Genomic DNA, 19,131 nt, shown 5'->3' with positions numbered 1-19,131 from the left:
GACAGCAGGACGCTAGGAAGAAGAGATCCAGAGGGCTGGACTGGCTGTAAAAATAAGGTCAGACTAAGGCAAGCAGCAAATAAAGTGGTCCCAGTGCTTGCATCTACATACAGTGGCTCCATACCCATACTTCTCCAGATCTACCGCATCAGCTTCCAAGGGACTGAAAGCCCTCATCAGTAATTCTGATGCCCATACCCACTCCAATGCACAGACACTTACCCAGCTTCTCACCAGCATAACTCCACATTTTGCTGAACTCAGTCAACAGAGCACCCTTCATCACCCAAAGCTACAGAGCATACTTACAGGCAGAGTGTGACTTTGCTTTCCCAGATGGGCTTTACATTCTCAAGTTCCTTGGGTTAACTAGTATAATTTCCCTTGGGGTTTTATTTGTTTGTTTGCTTTTAAAATGCTGACATTTTAGAAGATTTAAATTTACCCTGGCCAACGTGGTTTCAACTCAAGGACATCCCTATGAATGCCAAGGACCTGTAACACCAAGGCTTACAGTGCTGTTACTTGGTACAAATCCTTATGAGACAGAGCTGCTGACTCCTAATCACTTTCCTCTGCCCTGATGTGTGGGCTGTGCTGCATATCCATCATAGATGCCAGGCATATGAATTAAAGCCTTTTCCCACCAAGTGTTACGCCAGCTTCCCTGAAGTTTTAGCAATCTTGTCTTAATTACCTGGTTACCCATGGCACAAACCGTGGTCCAAATGTGACTGCCCTCTCTGCGTAAAGGATAGCATTAAGCTGCTTTTGTCCCAGATTGACCAGGAAAGATGTACGCACCCTTTTGTGCTTTGAACGTCATTCGCAGCTTCTTATCTCAGGGACTTCATTTGTGAATCCACAGTATCTCAATCAAGCACATAATTCTATGCATGCTAAGTCGGTCATAGCTAAGCCTGAAAGAAGTCCTATTAATAAAACTGTTGCTAACCAGCATCCAGGAGGTTATCTGGGGAGAAATATTTAGACAATGCAAGAAAGGAGTCCCTCCAGAAACAAAATAATAATAATACCATTTTCTTCTGGTTTCATAGTACTCTGAGGAACAGTAATACAAACAGCAAGGTTTTTCACTTAGCTGTGACAGAACTAGTTTTGGAGAAGGAAAAGGAACTTTCTTATTTTGCTCTTGGGGGCCAATTTAGGAAGCAGACATGCAGCAGATGGAAAAGAGCCCAAAATGCCATAAAGATCAGTATAATGGTGTTGAGGCTATGTTTGTATTTCACAAACATGTTTTCTTTTTTCCACTAAGACCTTTTAAAATCTATTAATACTCCTCATCTCCACTGTCCTCTCCCTGTTCACTTTCTGCGTAAAGCAATTAGGGTATACACAAACTCCTGCACTGCCCATGGGCAAACATTGGCACACAGTCAAGGCTCATTCCTTGACTATTTGTAGTCATTCTTGAGTTCTCATAATCTCTGGATTCTGCAATTCTTTTGGTACATCTACATTTAGTTCCCAGGGTTGTGCTAAGGATGAGTCAGGAGGAACGGTACAGTATGGACACTAGACTAGAACATGAGCTGTGACCCAATACAGCATGAGATGTTCCACCTGGTCTTCATGGGGAACAGCTTATGCTGAACATATTAGCATCTAGAAGCCCAACCATAAAACTCTTCAGGGTTCAAATTGACTTGAATATGCTTTAAATCAGGAAAATGGGGAAAAACCTTAGTCAAAATCATGGAGAAGGCGCAGCCACATAAGGAAAATAAAAACCATTTTGTTTCCAGCACATGCTCTTACCTACAGGAAAATGGTCACCTTGAATTTTTTGTTTATCTGAGTGTCCTAAGAGTTGAAAGAAATATAAGAGTATGTCATCACCTCTGCCACTATACCTTCAGCAGACTTTATGGTTTCAAGGTAAGTGGATGAGTTTTACAGCCATACTGAGAAGTGAATTTGGAGAACCCATTAAGTTTCTCTCTGAAGAGAAGAGCAGAGTAGAATAGAGTAGAGGAGAAGGGAAGGAAAGGGAAGGGAAGGGAAGGGAAGGGAAGGGAAGGGAAGGGAAGGGAAGGGAAGGGAAGGGAAGGGAAGGGAAGGGAAGGGAAGGGAAGGGAAGGGAAGGGAAATGACCCAAACTGGAAGAGATCCATAAAGATAGTTGAGTCCAAATCCATTAAAGTAACTGTGCACTTTTCAATCACTGTTCTTTTCCAATTCTGGCAGTAGCCTGTAAATCAATAGCTCTCTCTTTTAGAATAGGGAATATGTTGTCACAGTTTTCCAGAGCACAAGGAGAAATTCCAGAGCCTTGACAAGAGAATGACACAGCTGTTCTGAAGAACAAAGACAACTTCTGGCAACAAGAAGCACCAGAAATATAAAATACTTTGTAAACTGACTGTTCTGCCTGTAGCTTCATAGTTTTGGATTCTCCAACAGTTTACTGATGGCTGCCTTCCCTCCTTCTCTCCTCTCTGCAGCCCCCCTTCACCAGCCTCACCAGCAGATGTTTGTTCAGATGTTTGTAACTGTGGAAGAAATTATAAAACCTCAAAAATACACTTTGTTAAATCCTGGAGTGGAGCCTTGGGTGTAAGGAACATGAGACACTGCCGGTACTGTCTGCTCTTGGGTTGAGACAGCAGCCCCTGGGTTCAGTGTCTGATGGGGAAAAGAAGATCCCCAAGAATGTGGGCGTCACTGAAACATTTCCTGAAGCTTCAGACCTTCGAACCTTCTGGCAGTGGGAAAAAAGCTGATCTCTGAACCCAACATGTGCAGAGGTGGATGGCCCCCACCATCCCACACTGAAGTGCGGGTTGGCGCTGCATTTGTGCCCCTTGCAGTCAGATCATCATAAGATGAAAGGCCTCAAACAGGGCAGAGAGAAGCAGTCAGCAGGTGATACATTTGGTGGATATTACATGCTAGCAAAATGTCCAGGAAGCGTGAAAAACTTTGGTATTTAATTTTGTAGATATCTTGAGTAAGAAAAAAAAAAAAAAATTATTATTATCATTGCCATTATTGTTGCTTTTACTATTTCAACTTAAAGCCTTTCTCTTCGACTTTCATTTTCAAATCAAATAATCTTCATTTGTAAATTCTGGCAGGTGTTTTCTTGTTCTTTTTTAATTCGAGAATTTTTATATTGAAGTGGCATATTTCACATAAAATTGACCTAAAGAATCTCACTCCTCCATACTATAATATTCCAAACCCTACCAAAGCTATTCCTTTCAAACTGAACAAACCCATTTCAGGTTGCCAAATAAGAATTTTTGTGGCTTTCTTGTGTCCCTGAAACCTCCTCCTGAAAATCCAAGCTGTTTTCTTCTTATATTTTAATTCCCCCACCAAGCCTGAAAACAACTACTCTTTTCTGGACTAATTTTCTTCTCAGATGACATGGTTGTGTAACCCTCTGGGCTGCTGATTGACATGCCAGTCATGCTTACAGTGAATAAGCCCATGTGAGGCACTCACTTGGCCTCACTGACATGAACTTGATGGGTCTCAGACAAGATGTAGCAGAAGGGCGCTTAAGGCAACATCTGGATGCACCAGAGTCAGTTTTGGATGTGGTAGCTGAAACTCTTGCTCTTACTCAGTGAGGTCCCCCTGGAAACAAAATTCTTTGGCAAAGTACCTTTACCAATAGCACTGGCCACCACAACCATCTACCATGTTTTTCCTTCTCTGAGATGTAGACTGATAAGATTTTGCAGCCTGATGGTGCACTCAGAAAACCTTTTGTTTCTTGAGTAGAAAATAATAAGCTTTCCCCAGATGTAGCCTGAAACCACCTACACAAACGCTTCAGACCATAGGGCACTACATGCTGAAAACTTCACTCTATATCAAAGTGCTTATTTTTCTCCCCATCACTGACAGTGCGGTCATCACCACCCCAAACCTTTCCAGGGATGGGATGGCACCAACCTCCAGTCCCTAGAAATGCAGTCCATCATCTCCATGCACTTGCAGCCAAACAACTGGAGCCCTTTCAAATGTCACAACCCTTCACCTTGCATCTGTGCTGAGATAACAAAGCCTTCTGTGCCAGAGGGTCATTGTGATAGAGTGCTGGCAGTGGGGAGAGCTTGGCTTTTGTTTCTCAAATCTGGAAGAAATGGTGTACATAATGCTCCCAAAGCAACCACTCTGTAACTCAGCCTCACATTTAAGTGGGCCCAAACTACCCTTTAGTAAATCAGTGAGCACAAACTAATCCATCATTGGGATCCACTTAGCTTCAAGCTTGGAGTGGTGGCCTGCCTGTCTCCAGCACTGCCAATGAGATCAAGACTCAAAAGCTAAGCTTCAGCTGGGGGCTGGTCAAAAAGATGGAAATAATGAATCCTACCCTTTCAATAAATCCTGATTGAAAGAGAAAAGGAAGAAGGAGAAACCCTTTCCCTCTCCCTCTCACCATAAGTTGTTTTCCTTTCAATTCACTGCAGTCTGCTGGGGTTCCTTACTTGTTTTAGTAGTTTATTAGTCCACGCAGAAAGAAGTCAAATCTGAACTTTCTGGCAATCACGACTGGAGCTGATGCTTTAAGAATTTTGTTTTGCTTATTTCTTGTTCCACTTACAACAGTGTCAAGGTCCAAAACTTGATCACAATTAACAAGTGCTCTGAACTACGGCTGTTTTCTTGAGGCTTTGCATCACTTCCACTCAAAACTCATGAGATCTGCGCACATCACTCCCAAATGCCCTTTCAGACTCATTAAAGTCAACCCCTGCCTGCTGTCCTCCGTACTCAATGACGTTGAAAGCAGATTGCAGCAAGAGGCAGTGTTTATAAAGCGCTGTCACCAAGCAGCATGGCACGCGATGACAGTCCGTCTCCAGATAGAGGGGGGTGAGCTTGGGGCAGTTTATTTTTGCAGTCCCTAAATCAAAGAGAAAGAATGCTTTTCCCCCTTGTTGGTGTACCTACAAGTCAACACCAGCAACAGATTCTGAAAAGCACTTTTCATTACTGACATTTTTTTCTCTCCTTTTTTTTTCCCCCCCACATATTCAGTGGTTATAGTCAGGCTGCTCTTAACCATAGCTGGGTTCTCTTTGAGCCTTTTTTTAATCTCTGTGCTCCCCGCTGCTGTTTTGTTAAGGGTGGGTGGTTCATTAACTGGTTTGTTTTTCACCAGTCTTTCAGCCGTGTCTGCCCAGCCGTGGAGATGTTCTGTCACTTCCCAGAAAACACAATCGATGGATCGCTGCTGTTTCTATTCTGGGCTTTGGATGCATGTGTTTGTTGGAGTAGAGCAGCTTTAGCAAAGTTGGAGCGGGTCTCAGAGTTCAGATCTGGGGAGGGGGTAGCGGCCCCCAAATTGTCCAACCAAGCATCTCACAAGGGTATGGTATGTGTGTAAGCCTTCTGATAAAGAACTGCACAAGAGCATTTGTGGGTATAAAGATTGGCTCCTCCACATCAGTGTTTGCATACATGTGCATGTTCATTTATTTGTACATACGAATATACACAGTGATATATATAGGGATATACACACATTAATCTTTCCTATGTCTATGCACATGTTTAGTATATACATATGTATGTGTGTATATACGTATAAACTATATATGCATAGTATGCGTGTATGTATATATATACCTATATTATATTACATATATAGAGAGAATGTACAACTCACTTTCACAACCATTCACACCCACTAACCCCCAAGCCAGTCAGAGAAACTAGAAGTGAGAGTTGATCAATACAGAGGTGAGGATCTCCCTTGGCATTTTCTGTTTCAATTGTGCTTAAAAAGAATGTGCTCATGCTCTCAGCTGATGGAAGCCAACACAAATCTTTCACAAAGTAGGTATTGATATGGGATAAATCATTGTGGAGGGTATGTCTGGCTGGAGGGGACTATGTTGATTGACCCCACTGGGAATCAGCCCATAATGGGATCAGCATTCACAAGCAAAAGCCACTAAAGCTCTCCAAAACCCTGTTATTAGTGGCAACAAAGCCCCGTTCCCAGCTATGGCAGGGGTTCTGGGAAGCAGCTATCTCATCAAAGGGAGCTGGGCTGGAAGCTGACCGCACACCCTCAGCACAGCACGATGCTTTCAGTTCAAATTTAGTTGAGTCTCTCTCCTCCATGTCTGCTTTTTTAGGATTCGGATTGCAGATAGGATGGGGGAAGGAACAATGCCATATAAGATGAATGCATATAGTGACATGTGAAATTAAATTCAAGAGGGAAACTTTCTTAGAAGGAAAAATAAAAATAAAAATCTGGAGATTATATTGGCATCATCCCTCTACTAATATTACATCCACTTTCTTTCCCATATTTCTTTCCACTTCTTCACACTGCCAGCATATAATTCTAGACATATAGATTTATATAATGAAATATTGTTGGGAAATATGCTTTGAAATTGCTTTGTTATTCCTGTTTTTATTAATACCTGAGCTTTAACCAATCCTTTTGCCACTTGGAAACCTTACAACTTAGTCAAAACAAACAAGTTAATCCATGGGGTGGGGGAGGAAAGAGGAAGGATGTGGAGGAGCTCACTATGAGTCTAACACCAAAAAGCTCCATAGTTTGAAGCCGTTCAGAACCACTACAGCTTTAGGAGGGGCTGGAATGCTTTGGGACCCAATCTGCCAGTGTGTGTGCATTGTGTTGGCAGGTCTCTCAGTCTGAAGCTTCGTGCACGGAGAAGCAGCATTTCTCATTCTTCTGATTTTGGTGCAGAGTTAGCTGGTTCCCCCTCTTCAGGCCACTCAGGTACCCAACATACAACTCTGCCTGAGAATTGGTGTATCATCAAGGTTGGAAAAGACCACCAAGGTCACCATGTCCAAACCCAACCCACCCCACCATGCCCCCTCAGTGCCACATCTCCATGGTTCTGGAACACCTCCAGGAATGGTGACTCCACCACCTCCCAGGACAGCCTGTACCAATACATTACCACTATTTCTGAGAAGAAATGTTTCTGAATAGCAAACTCAAACTTCCTCTGGGATTCACTTTATCTTATTCTACTACCATGGGGAACTGCTTTGCAATAGCTTTTAGGTACTTATATCAGCTTCATTCTTCTAACACCTTAAAACCTTCACAGAAGTCCAGCTTGGAGCTATAATTATCACTACCCGAATTTTGTTTCTGGAGCATGCAAACTCTTTACTCAAGGTGACTGCTCCCAAGGTCACCACTGCAACTTACACAGCAAAGCCAAAGGGCTCTTTCATTTGGGAAGCTACATTTTAGCCACCCACATTGCAGCCTGTTTAGCTGAGGTTCATCTGTAGGCACCTCTGGAGATGCATTGCCCTAGGCCAGCATGGCAGGGACTTGCTGACACTTCGGGAATTGTGTGATCACTGCCTGCCCCTGGGAAGGGCTGGGTTGTGTGACCAAGAGCTAAGCAGCAAATTGTCAGCCCGGCCCTTAGTCACGTCCCCAGCCCAGCTCATGACATGTGTGGCACTACTTCCAGTAGGGAACACACACTAATGATGTTTTCCATCCTCTCAGCACCAGGTCAAAGTCCACCCAGACACGTCTTCCCAAAAACTAGCATCTTTGCATAAGTTCCTAACTCAAAGCTTCTGTTTCTATTAGGAGCCACTCTCCTCCCTTCTCCAAGTCAGGATTTAACTAGTTTACGAGAGAAAGAAATATTTTTTCTCTACAGCCCAGCTTTACAGCAACTTGGGAGAAGTTAGCACTTTGGCCAGGGCCTTCTGCATGCTCTGAGCTGTGCATTTAATTTAAATTTAATAGTTATTGCACGTTACACAAATGGCGATTAAAACCACATTGATTGAGGTTTAGCAGCTATGCAAGAAATGCAGATCTTATTACAGAGCTGCTCCTTATCCAGACAGTGCTGTTAATAACACATCCAGGGGCAGATTGGAGAGGAAAAGGAGCACGGAGCAGGAGGGAAGGCTGAGAGGCACGGTCAAGAGGGAAAACAGTCGGGCTGCAGGGTCAGATGGCCATCACTCTGTTCCCAACATGGGTCAACACACCTGTAGCATGAGATCTGCACAGATATAGACATGCAAACAAGCATACAGGGGCCTCATCCACACCACGTGCTGGAGAAACAGGCAAGCAAACTGGCGGAGATTTCAGATGATAAATTTCTGTGGCAGGATATGTTGCCATGAGGGCTTTCTAGGTCAAGACCTGCTGCAGAGACGCTTGAAAAACCCAGAAACAGTCTGAAAAAAAAAAAAAAAGGGGGGCTTATTTATTATTCCCTCAACCCATCTTTTCGAGAAGCTGCAAAGTTCATTCGGTGGCAAAGCAGAAATCAACAGCCCTTGTGTTCTAGATGGTCTGAGATAATGACTGTGAAGACAAAGTGAACCAGAAAAATAATAGCTGCATCCCAGCAGCCCTGCCGAGGTCAGTGAGAATCCCTTCCAACCAGCGCTCCACTTTGCACAACTCCAAGGGCCACTTGCATGCCTTGCACAGATGTGAAAAGCAGAGAGGGAAATAATGCAGAGAGATGGGGGCAGACAAACAAATGATGTGAAACATGGAGGGGCATGAGAGGAAATGCAGAGTGTGGTGGGAAAACAATCTTTATGCATGCTTGCACAAAAGTTGACTTTAAATTTAAGACTCACTACAAAGACCATCCCCATCCCATGAGTGACCCAGCAAAGCCATGTGAAGAAAATCCATTTGTAATTTATCCACAGGCTGCACATTTTGCTGCTCGACCTGAAGATTCAGCCTTGCTACAAGTTATTTTGAATATTGAAAAAAAGAAGTAAAAGAAAAAAAAAAAAAAAAAAAAAAGCTTATGAAATTTGAAACATTTTCATCTGGACAGCCCTCAGCCCAGACTGAGCTGTTTACATGTTGGGCTTTGCACATGCCTGTGCCACAGGCATCAGACACTGCAGAAAGGTTATTGTTTGGCAGCTGCACAACAAAGACTTAGAAGAGGAAACCAATATATATATGTGTGTATGTATATATATATATACATATACATATTTTATTATTTTTTTTAATCATGCTACTATGTATTTTAGAGTGCCACTGAGTAATTTCCTGATTTTAGGGGGAAAAGTCTTTTTCATGATGAACGAAAACAGGTTTGGGTTTTGTGTTTTACTTGATGACAGTTTTAGTTGGAAGCGGAGGAGAAAGATTATCCCAGATTGGTCAAAATGTTCCCTTTTGCCCAAACTGTAGTAATTTCAATCATTAAAGATCTCTGGGTATTTTTTTTTATATATATACAGAAGAATGAGAGAACTCTCCAAAATTAGAATCTGCTTCAGAAGCTGAAGCTGGTAATTTTCATTATCCTTTTCAGATTTTTTGAAAACCCTTTGCAAAAATCTCCGTGTGTTTGAAAAACACTCCAGTGCCACCAAGCTGCACTTGCCAAATCTCCCAGAAAAGCATTTTTACGAGAAACATCGCCCAGCTCTGAAAACAAGACAGATACACAGAGATAGCCAGACTTTTGCTGGCCCAGAAAATCCATCTGGAAAGCACTTTCAATTTCCAGAGCTATTTGGTTTTGGCCCCAGGAATAAGTGGAATATACTACAAAGAATCCCTTTTGCTGTGTTTGAATGCACATTTGCTCAACACCTTTCTATTTCTACCCCATTCTAGCTTGAGACAGCGTTGTGCTAGCAGCTGGTGGGGAATGTCTCCTTTTTTGCAGTCTGACTGACCAAAAGAGATTAATTGTGATAATCACCCTCTGTTTCATTCCAGGGGAATCAAGGCAAAAGCAGATATTGGATTAACAAACTATAGTCATAGAATCATAGAATCATTAAGGTTGGAAAAGACCACTAATCACCTTGGTCCTACCATCAGCCCATCACCCAGCCATCAACCCATCACATGGGTCAACCCCATGGTCTACAGGAAAACAAGGTCAACCAAGTCTCTCTCCTCAAAACCACTGTCCCTCTGTACTTCTTGGTCTCTTTCTCCACCTGATCCAGTTCCCTTCCCTTTGTTTTCCCATTGCATGCCATTGCACAGTTCTGCATCCTTGCCTATATTTCCCCTTTGGAAACATGTTCCCAGTCCCAGCAAATGGAGTCATCCCACACCCCTCATCCAATGTCACATTTCACCAGGTCAGGGCTGTAAATTGTTTCCTAACCTTGAAATACCCTTTACCCTTTCAGACACTGATGCACTTCTGCAGAACAAGCTGCCAAATTTATGTCAGCCCAGACCAGCTGCTCCAAAGGGAAGGACAGGAGGGAGAAAGGTGCTCTCTCTGCTATTAAAAACTGCCCCACAGCAGCCAGCCTGGCTGAGCATGTCCCATGCTTTCAGAGTGACACAGACTGTGATAAATAAATAAAGAGAATAAGGGAGCAGAGCTGCCTTTAGAAGCGTGCTATGGAAGCATGACATTCTAGCTATGCTTACCCCTGGGGTCCATCTAGGAATGCTGAAGCAATTTGCTAATGGAACATAATAAATATAAACATTATAAGAAGGTTTTGTAGAATCATAGGTTTGTTCAGGTTGGAAAAGACCTCTCAGGTCACCAAGTCCAAGCACAACCCATCCCCACCATGCCACATCCCTCCGTGCCAAACCTCCTTGAACACCTCCAGGGATGGTGATTCCACCATGTCTCTGGTAGCCTATGACAAAGCACTGCCATGAGGTCACTGAGGTTTGATTCCCCACAGTTTCATGGGGACGGTGAATGGGAAGGGTGTAGGATTTTCTTTCAGACATGATAAAAATAGCTCAAATTTGGGATCCTGAGGATCTGTTCTCTTTCACAGGCAGCCCAGAGACAAGAATTTGGAGTAGGTCCAACATTTCTTCTAGACTAGTGCCACGGGCACTAACATTCAGCAGCCAGTGCCTGTATCATGGAAAAATCCCCAAACTAGTAGAAACTCGTATCTTTTGAGCCATATGGTGTTATACACACCACACAGTTCTACTGGCTTGCATCCAGGTACAGCTCAGCTCTGGCAGTGCTCTACTGGTGAGTACTAAATGTTTGCAGTTCTTGTAAGCTGGAGCATGGAAAGAAGCTAGTAGGACTCTTCTGTTGCAACCAGATCATGGTCCCTGCAATTCAATGGGCTCTCTTCTCTACCACCATCTTATTTGATCTACCTAAGACTCTCATCTTAGGGTGAAATGAACAAACTTTTGAAAGTACTTGTTTATATTTACTGGGAACCTGAAGATATTTGCTGAGTCTCATATAGCTAACCTGTAGTTGACTGAGACATAGCAAGTTAATTTTCTTTTTCTTTTCTTTTTTCTTTTTCTTTTTTTTTTATTTTTTTCTCGTTTTCTTTTTTTCTTTTCTTTTTTCTTTCCTCCCTCCCTCCCTCCTTCTCTCCCTCCCTCCTTCTCTCCATCCCCCCTTCCCTTCTCTTCCCTTCCCTTCCCTTCCCTTCCCTTCCCTTCCCTTCCCTTCCCTTCCCTTCCCTTCCCTTCCCTTCCCTTCCCTTCCCTTCCCTTCCCTTCCCTTCCCTTCCCTTCCCTTCCCTTCCCTTCCCTTCCCTTCCCTTCCCTTCCCTCCTGCCTTCCTGCCTTCCCTCCCTCCCTCCTTCCTTCCCTCCCTCCTTCACTCTCTCCTTCCCTTCTTCCCTCCTTCCCTCCTGCCTCCCTCCCTTCCTTCCTCCCTCCCATCCATCCATCCATCCATCCATCCATCCATCCATCCATCCATCCATCCATCCATCCATCCATCTATCCATCCATCCATCCATCCATCCATCCATCCATCCATCCATCCATCCATCCATCCATCCATCCAAAATCTTCCTCTGGAATTAGAGGAGTTCAACAATCTGCATCCAAATATACTGTGCCATATCAATGCAATTTTTGAGCACTAAGAGGCATTTGCAACACACTAAATTAGAAATAAATCCTGATAAACTTACTGAAGTTGTCACACCTTGAAGGAGCAACAGCTCACAGCAAGAGTGGTGAGTCAGAGGGAAATCCTATAAGAACTCAAAAGTAAAAAAATTCTCTCTGATTTCCATGAGCTTGCAATGGGGCCGTTTGTCTTTACTGAACTTTTTGTTGTTTTTGCCTGGGGCCTCTTCAAGACTGCCTGCTCAAATTTCCCTGTGCTTTCAAGCACAGGAAGAAACCGCTGGGAGTGGAAGAGGCCCAGCATGGACTAAGTTTAGCCTGGCAGGTGACTGCCCACTTCAGAAACTTTCAAATATGTGAGCACAGGAGGGAAATTGCTTTCTAAAAGTGTTTCTACTGAAATGCACTGTGGGCCAATAACAACAGTGGTGATGACAATGGGAACATGTAACACCTGCGAGGAATGAAACCAAGAGGAAACGTAAGTTGGAGAGAGAGAAAGATGAGAGGGTGTTGGGTGGTTGAACCCATGTGGTGGCCAAGTACAGCTGACTTAGTCTGATCTTGGAGGCTTCAGCATATATGTGGAAAGAGCTCCCACTTCATTCTCCAGGAAGACTTATCCAAATTCTTGCTGAGGTCTTCTAACACCCTGGAAGGTTGTAAAGTGGGCAAAGACCTGCATCTCCACCATGTCTTACTGAAACACTGCTTTATTTATTATTTCAAGCTGGATGTGGTGCAAGGAGTATCCAGACAGCCTTTCTCCTGAATTAAACATGTTCTAAGTAATTGGATGCCTTCAGTATGTCTTGGAGCATCGTCTACTCAGAGACTAGTAGAAATCATCCCACAGATATGTTGAATATTAGGAAAAATTTCTGCTCTGAAAGAGTGGTGATGCAGTGGCACAGCTGCCCAGGGAGGTGGTGGGGTCACCAACCCTGGAGGTGTTCCAGAACCACAGAGATGTGGCACTGAGGGATGCGGTCATTGGGCATGGTGGGGACAGCTTTGTGCCACATTCTACCTGATGAGCTGTTGACATAACTCCCCTGGTGTAAATCAAGGTTAGAATAAACTGATGATGATGGTGCTAATGAATGCTTCCCACTTCTGTTTCCTCTGCACCAGAGCGAAGGGGTTCATCATTATGCTGAGATTTGAATCATATTTGTCCCAACAAATGAGGCAGAAAAGGTCACCTCTTTCCTATGCAAGTCTTGTTGTATCATGCTTTCCAAGGGTCTGTGTTGCAAAGAACCATGCACTCCAGCCACTGACTACAAACTTACTCTCTGCTGAGACCCATCCACCACAATAAATGTGCACCCTTAAGACCTCATACTGTTTCCATCACACATCCAGATAAAATACTTGCTATCACTCATACTTAGATTCAGACATTCTTTACTCCCATGATCCGAATTAATTTAGTAATAACATTTTTAAGTCTTCTTTTTCTTCCTCGTGCACAGCAATAAAACACAAGTAGCTTCTGCTTTTTTTTTTTTTTTTTTTTTTTTTTTTTTTTTTTTTTTTTTTTTTTTTAACTTTCTCTCATCTCAAAGCACTAAAGCACTTCCACACTTATGCCCACTGTTAGGTCATAAATTTCTCCCACATTCAAGTTAACCCTGAAATACAGTCGATGCAGTTACTTTAGCCCAAAACAAATTCCTCTGACAACTGATCTCTGACAATCTCACCTAGCAGGGCATTCATTGCTGAAGCAGGATGTTTGCCTGTTTTCCCCGTGGGAAGCACTTTCATCTCTTCATGCAGAAAAAGCTTTTATTTTTGAGGGTTCCTGCAGATGTTCTGAAGCCCCCAGGGCTTCTCAAGGAGAACAGGCTTCACAGGGCCCCAAGATCACAGTGCTCCATAAAAATAAGTTCTGTTTTTTCCCCAGGCACCGATATCAGTGCATGCTGCTACGATAAGCGCATCAGGTACCGGCACAGGAAAATGTGATTATGAAGTATAATTGCATATGGCAAACTGTGTCCCTTCCAGGTCCCCATGTAGACCAGCTGTCTCTGCATGATCTTTTTGTACCCAGGACATTGGGTACACGTCAACTTCTGCTAATTTTAGCAGCTGAAATGTTGGCACCTAAATACCTGCCTCATCCCCTCCTTCATGGATTGCCATCTCCATGAGCCGATTCAATCCATCCCGATATGGGCATCAAGCAACTACACAAAAAACAACCCACCAGAGAGCTTTTCTCTGCTGGTTGTCAATGATCTGTTTAGGGTCAGCAATCCACTTTCTAATGGACATTTCTCTTTTCTGTGTCAATGGAAGACGACTCCTGTTTTGCATCAGTCCTTATTTTTCAGGAAAGAAGAATTTATTTCTGGCAATATTTCACCCTTCTGCTAAAAGAGAGCTTTCAGAAGAAAAAAATACGGAAGGGGCAAACTTCTTTCTACACAATCTCCTAAGGAAAATCTGTTCTCCAAACTAAGCTTAGGGAAACTGAAATACTTTCTTTAAAAAGCATGAACAGCCAAACTATTTCAGAGAAACAAAGAGATGAAAGAAAAAAGTACAAAAAGCCAAAACCAACCATCCAACCAACCAAGCAACCAAATAAAACCTCTTTTCCCTGAGTTTTGAGCAACATTAAATTACACACAATCTACTTCATAAAATTTAACTTCAGGGTCTGATCCTATAGGGCTGTATAAGTATAGAAGTCAAAGTCTTCACAATAAAACTCTGGAATATTTCTGCGTACTTAAGATGATGTAACTCACATTCAGGATGACTGAGATCTTGACCAAGAAGCAGTAAGAAAAGCAGCAAGAAAATTTCTATGACTCTGGGTTGCAGAATCATGCTGATGGACCATTATTATGGCCATGTATTGTATCAAAAGAAGTAATAAGAATTATTTTTCCTTCCACAGAAACGTTGTAGTTTTGAGACTTTTTGCTCTGTGAAAACAAATTCCAGAAATACAACTGTACAATAAATCCTGAGCAACAGATATCAATAATTCGAGACGTTCCAATTAAAGCACACGTTTTGAGCATTTCCAGCACTTTGTTTTGATACGAGTTTGGTTCTTTCAGCTATAGATTATCTTATGCATGAAGCATAAAAAAAAAAAGAAGAACCAGTTTCACCCTGGAACGCAGAACTGGGAGAATTTCAGAACTCATTAAAGCATTCTTTCAAATGTTGTACAATGATCTGGGGAGGTATTCTGATCTACACCAGATGGCCTGAGCTCCACCAGAGCTAGGTTTATGGAACAGGAAGCAGTATATTTGCCAGACCCAGCCCTTGCGTGCGAACGGCTTCGATTTTAACAAAAAAATATTTCTGATTATAAACACTTAATTGAAAAATTCCCAGGAAAATATCTCTAGTGAACATCATCTCCCATTGCTGTGAGTATTGGGTAACAAACTACCCTAGGCCCAAATAGTTTGTCTGTCAATGCTTTCCCTGTATATAGTAGATAACGGGATACTCTCTGCAAAGATGAAGAGATATTGTCAGGGGGTTTACTCATTTTTTAGAAACTCAGTGCACGATTTTTAGTACTTTAAAAACCATTAGAAGAGTTCATAACTGCAAATAGCACTGAAGGGAGAAATAATAATCTGGATGGGTAAGTGTATAGGATGAGTAGTTTCAAAAAAATGCAGACATGAATCAATTTCAGATCCAGCTCGGCTGAAAATGTGTTTGATGACTTTTCAGTCATTGTGACTACAAAGATATATGCCTGTTTCTTTGAGCGATGCTATTTTATTATTATTATTATTATTGCAGCTCAACTTTATACTGGACTTAGGTGCCCTTCATACCACAGTGTCACAGTATCCCAGCTGCATATTACCATAATGTCATGGTATCCTGACTAAAGGTATGAATGCCCTCTAAAAGAAGTTATCACAGCTAACCCCCCCTCCCTTTACAATGCAGGAATGTTAAGTACAGAGGCAGCAACAGAGATATATGGATACCCTCATGTACTCTTTGCTCAAGGTCACAGCAAAGTCCTGCTCAAAGCACTGCTGCCGTGACTCTAACAGTGGCCAAAACTGAATTCCTTATAGTGAGAATTCTTCTTGATATAGTTTGTTTGTGAGTTGTTTGTTTGTTGTTTTGGTTTTTTTTCCACCAGTATTTAGACTGAAAGGTTTGCAAGGTTGTTTTGATTTAAGGCAGAAAATTGCTGGTTAGAATTCCCAGCTATACGAGACAATGCAGTTACAACAGCCCACAGTTCATGAGTCACCCATGAGACCTTCTGTGGGGTCCTCAGAACCACGGGGTACCAGAGATCTCCATCCCTCACCCCAGCCATGAGCTGGTCTATGGAGGACAGTGGGGCTCTGTGATTTCTTTTCATTGTCATGATCTAGTCTTGTTTTGTCTCTGGTGGCTCACCATAATCACAGGTGATCACTAGACCTCCCATGTTACTGGTCTCCCACATAAACAGGAGAGGGAATGGCTGCTTACAAGGGTGGAGAGTGATAGTACAAGGGGGAATGGTTTTAAACTCAGTAGGGGAGGTTTCGGTTGGATCTTAGGAGGAAGTTTTTACCCCAGAGGGTGGTGATGCACTGGAACAGGTTGCCCAAGGAGGCTGTGGATGCCCCATCCCTGCAGGCATTCAAGGCCAGGCTGGATGTGGCTCTGGGCAGCCTGGGCTGCTGGTTGGCAACCCTGCACATAGCAGGGGGTTGGAACTGGATGAGCACTGTGGGCCTTTTCAATCCAGGTCATTCTATGATTCTAGGATTCCATGATGTTTGTTCTCCAATTTCTTGCAGGAAACAGGAATTTATTTGGTTGTTTTAAACTAATTAACAACATAATTCTCATTTACATGCAATCATCACCTGGCACAAGGATGAAACCTGTGAAGTGCTTCAGAGCTTCTCTTTTCTGCAGCTTAAAGGACAATGCTTTACAAAAGAAAATCTTTCCATGCCTTGCAGTGTCCATGTACTGTGTGGTATTTACTGTGCAAAGCATGTAGGAAAGCCATTCCCAAAGATGGGTGCAGAGATTTCTGATGTTCCTTATGAACATGTGTGATGTGAAAGGAACAAGGGGGAACTAGTTGTTTTCAGAATTTTCTTTGCCTGTTTCATTTCTATAACTCAAGATGCCATTTTTAGACACTATTTTTCATTACTATTTCTGGAGGAATGTGTTTCTTTTTCTTTTTTTCCCCCATCACTCTTTGAGGGAAATTTCCTTTAAAAGAACACTGACGCTGACTTACCTGCTGAAAAGACCATTATCATGTTTAAAAGCATCTGAATGAAAAACAGATCTCCAGCCTCATTTCACCGGAATTCCCTACTTCACAGCTTCATAACCTGTAGCATTTCCTAAACGTTGGTAGTTCCCCATCAAAGGGGTGGTTTACTGCAAGGACAATGATGATGTTAGTCAGGCAGCTGAGAGCCTGATTCACATGAACAAGACCAGTGGCACAGAGTCTCTCAAAACCCATTTCAGAAATGCCATTAGTTTTGTCTCAGCACACATGAGCAAGACTTGAGCAATCCCAGCTGAGATCGGCAGAGATTGCTCTTAAAGAGGCAGAGGAGGAGCAGGCTCATGTCTTGTCAGGGATCAATGGGATGGACCCTGAAAATAGCAGAACATTCAGGAAACCTTTCCTTTTTGATGGAGTTTCTCTCTGCCTTTCAAAATACACACATACACAAACACAGTGTTTCTTTGTCATTCAATTGGGCTTTTCTGGAAAACTGCAGAAATTGCTGCTGGTTCACTCTAAAGAAGTTCCACACTGGTGATGTCAACCATGGTACACTGCAGAAGGACAGCAATGAGTCCACTGAATGATCTCAGCCCACCCCAAGTGGCCTTGGCCATTGACTAATCAGTGCCAAGTCCTGAGTATGGTCCGTCTTTATTGGCATCTTCCTATAATATTCCCTACAGAGGATCTTTAAGGCCCATTAAGGTCAGTGAAACCTCAAAGCAGCTAAATTTTCTACTTTGGTTATTAAAGGGGTCAAACATGTCTGGATATCATTAAACCAAACAAGATCAGGCTTTTAGCTTACCTATTTAGCAGATTCCTCAATGAATTTGCATTGATTCAACCTGTGGCAGTCATCTTTTCTGCTCACTTTTTGCCCAAAATCAAACACCACGTCAACACCAGAACCACCACCAACCCAAGCCCCACCAGCCCTGGCTGCTTCCTCCCCCTGCAGTGTTAAAAGATACATACTTTGATAGAAGCTGGGTTAAATTCAACCTCTTTTTTGGGCTCTGGTTCTGCTGGTTTAGGTGCTGGTTTGGGTTCTTCCTTCTTGGGTTCAGGTGCCTTCTTAGGTTCAGGCTTCTTCGGAGGCATGGTGCTTGCTGGTGGGATGCTTTTGGAAAGAAGAGAAGGAGACAGACAGGCTGGAGGTGGCTGCTGCGGGAAAAGTGGCCAGTGCACACAGGTCTTTATCCCTGTCCAGTCTCTTGAAGTCACAGTGTGTCACTCTCAGACCTGTCACATGCCAGAGCTTACAATGGAGCCACTGCTATAAAAGGACAAGACACTTGCCTGGCTATTTTAAAGCCATCCGATAGGGCATTGTTATGAATTAGCACTTAAATGGAAGAAGGGATTGGGGGTTTTAGGGCTAGCTGGCACCGGCACAAGCATTTTTAGTCCGGGTGTGCACATATGTACATGTGCGCTGAGGAGGTTGGGTTACAGCCCAGGTCCCAGCGATGGGTTAAAACCTCCCAGGGCTCTGCTGATACCTTCCCAGCTCACCTGCTGCAGACTGTCTCTCTTTCAGGCTGGATGGTACCCCTGGCCTTTGTTGTGACACTGCCCATTGAATGGCAATCACTGGCTTATATTTAGATATGAGGATGCAGTGGTATGGGAGGTCAACCGTCATCGTAACAGCTGGTGCAGGGAAGAATTCATATCCCAGATCACATAATGCTCTTTTCCTGGGAAGGAAAAAAGAATGAGTATTGCTCAAAGCAGACTACATCTACCAAGCAGGAATATGTACATGCACATACACACACACTCTGGGATAGCACTGGGTGTCTCTGTAAGTACAGCCTCATGGCTGAGATTTTCCAGACCATTTTAAAGACTTGAATGCCAAATTCCCATTAAAATAACTAAGATAAGGGTATCTATTAAAAGCTTTTTCTAATCTCAGACTCGCTTTGATTTAAGTAACCCCTTCAAAGCCAAACAGAGTTAACAGTCTTCATATTTGTCTTTACTTGCATTATTTTTCTAAACCAAGAGTTCATGCTTAGCC

The 19,131-nt window shown here is 43.0% G+C and overlaps 1 protein-coding gene across 1 annotated transcript in view; it reads right to left on the bottom strand.

Annotated features, from left to right (window-relative positions):
- MYL3 (myosin light chain 3) overlaps positions 1–18,206 on the bottom strand; it is a 33,860-nt gene extending 15,654 nt beyond the window's left edge. Inside the window, exon 1 of the mRNA XM_072329161.1 lies at positions 18,081–18,206. Within this exon, the coding sequence (XP_072185262.1) occupies positions 18,081–18,206 (126 nt within the window). The remainder of the gene's footprint in view (positions 1–18,080) is intronic.
- Between the last annotated feature and the right edge of the window lie 925 nt (positions 18,207–19,131).

This window comes from Excalfactoria chinensis, chromosome 2, assembly GCF_039878825.1.
Source record: "Excalfactoria chinensis isolate bCotChi1 chromosome 2, bCotChi1.hap2, whole genome shotgun sequence".
Classification (NCBI taxonomy): Eukaryota; Metazoa; Chordata; class Aves; order Galliformes; family Phasianidae; genus Excalfactoria; species Excalfactoria chinensis.
Note: the sequence above shows the minus strand (reverse complement) of the source record. Positions and strands in the feature narration are given on the sequence as shown.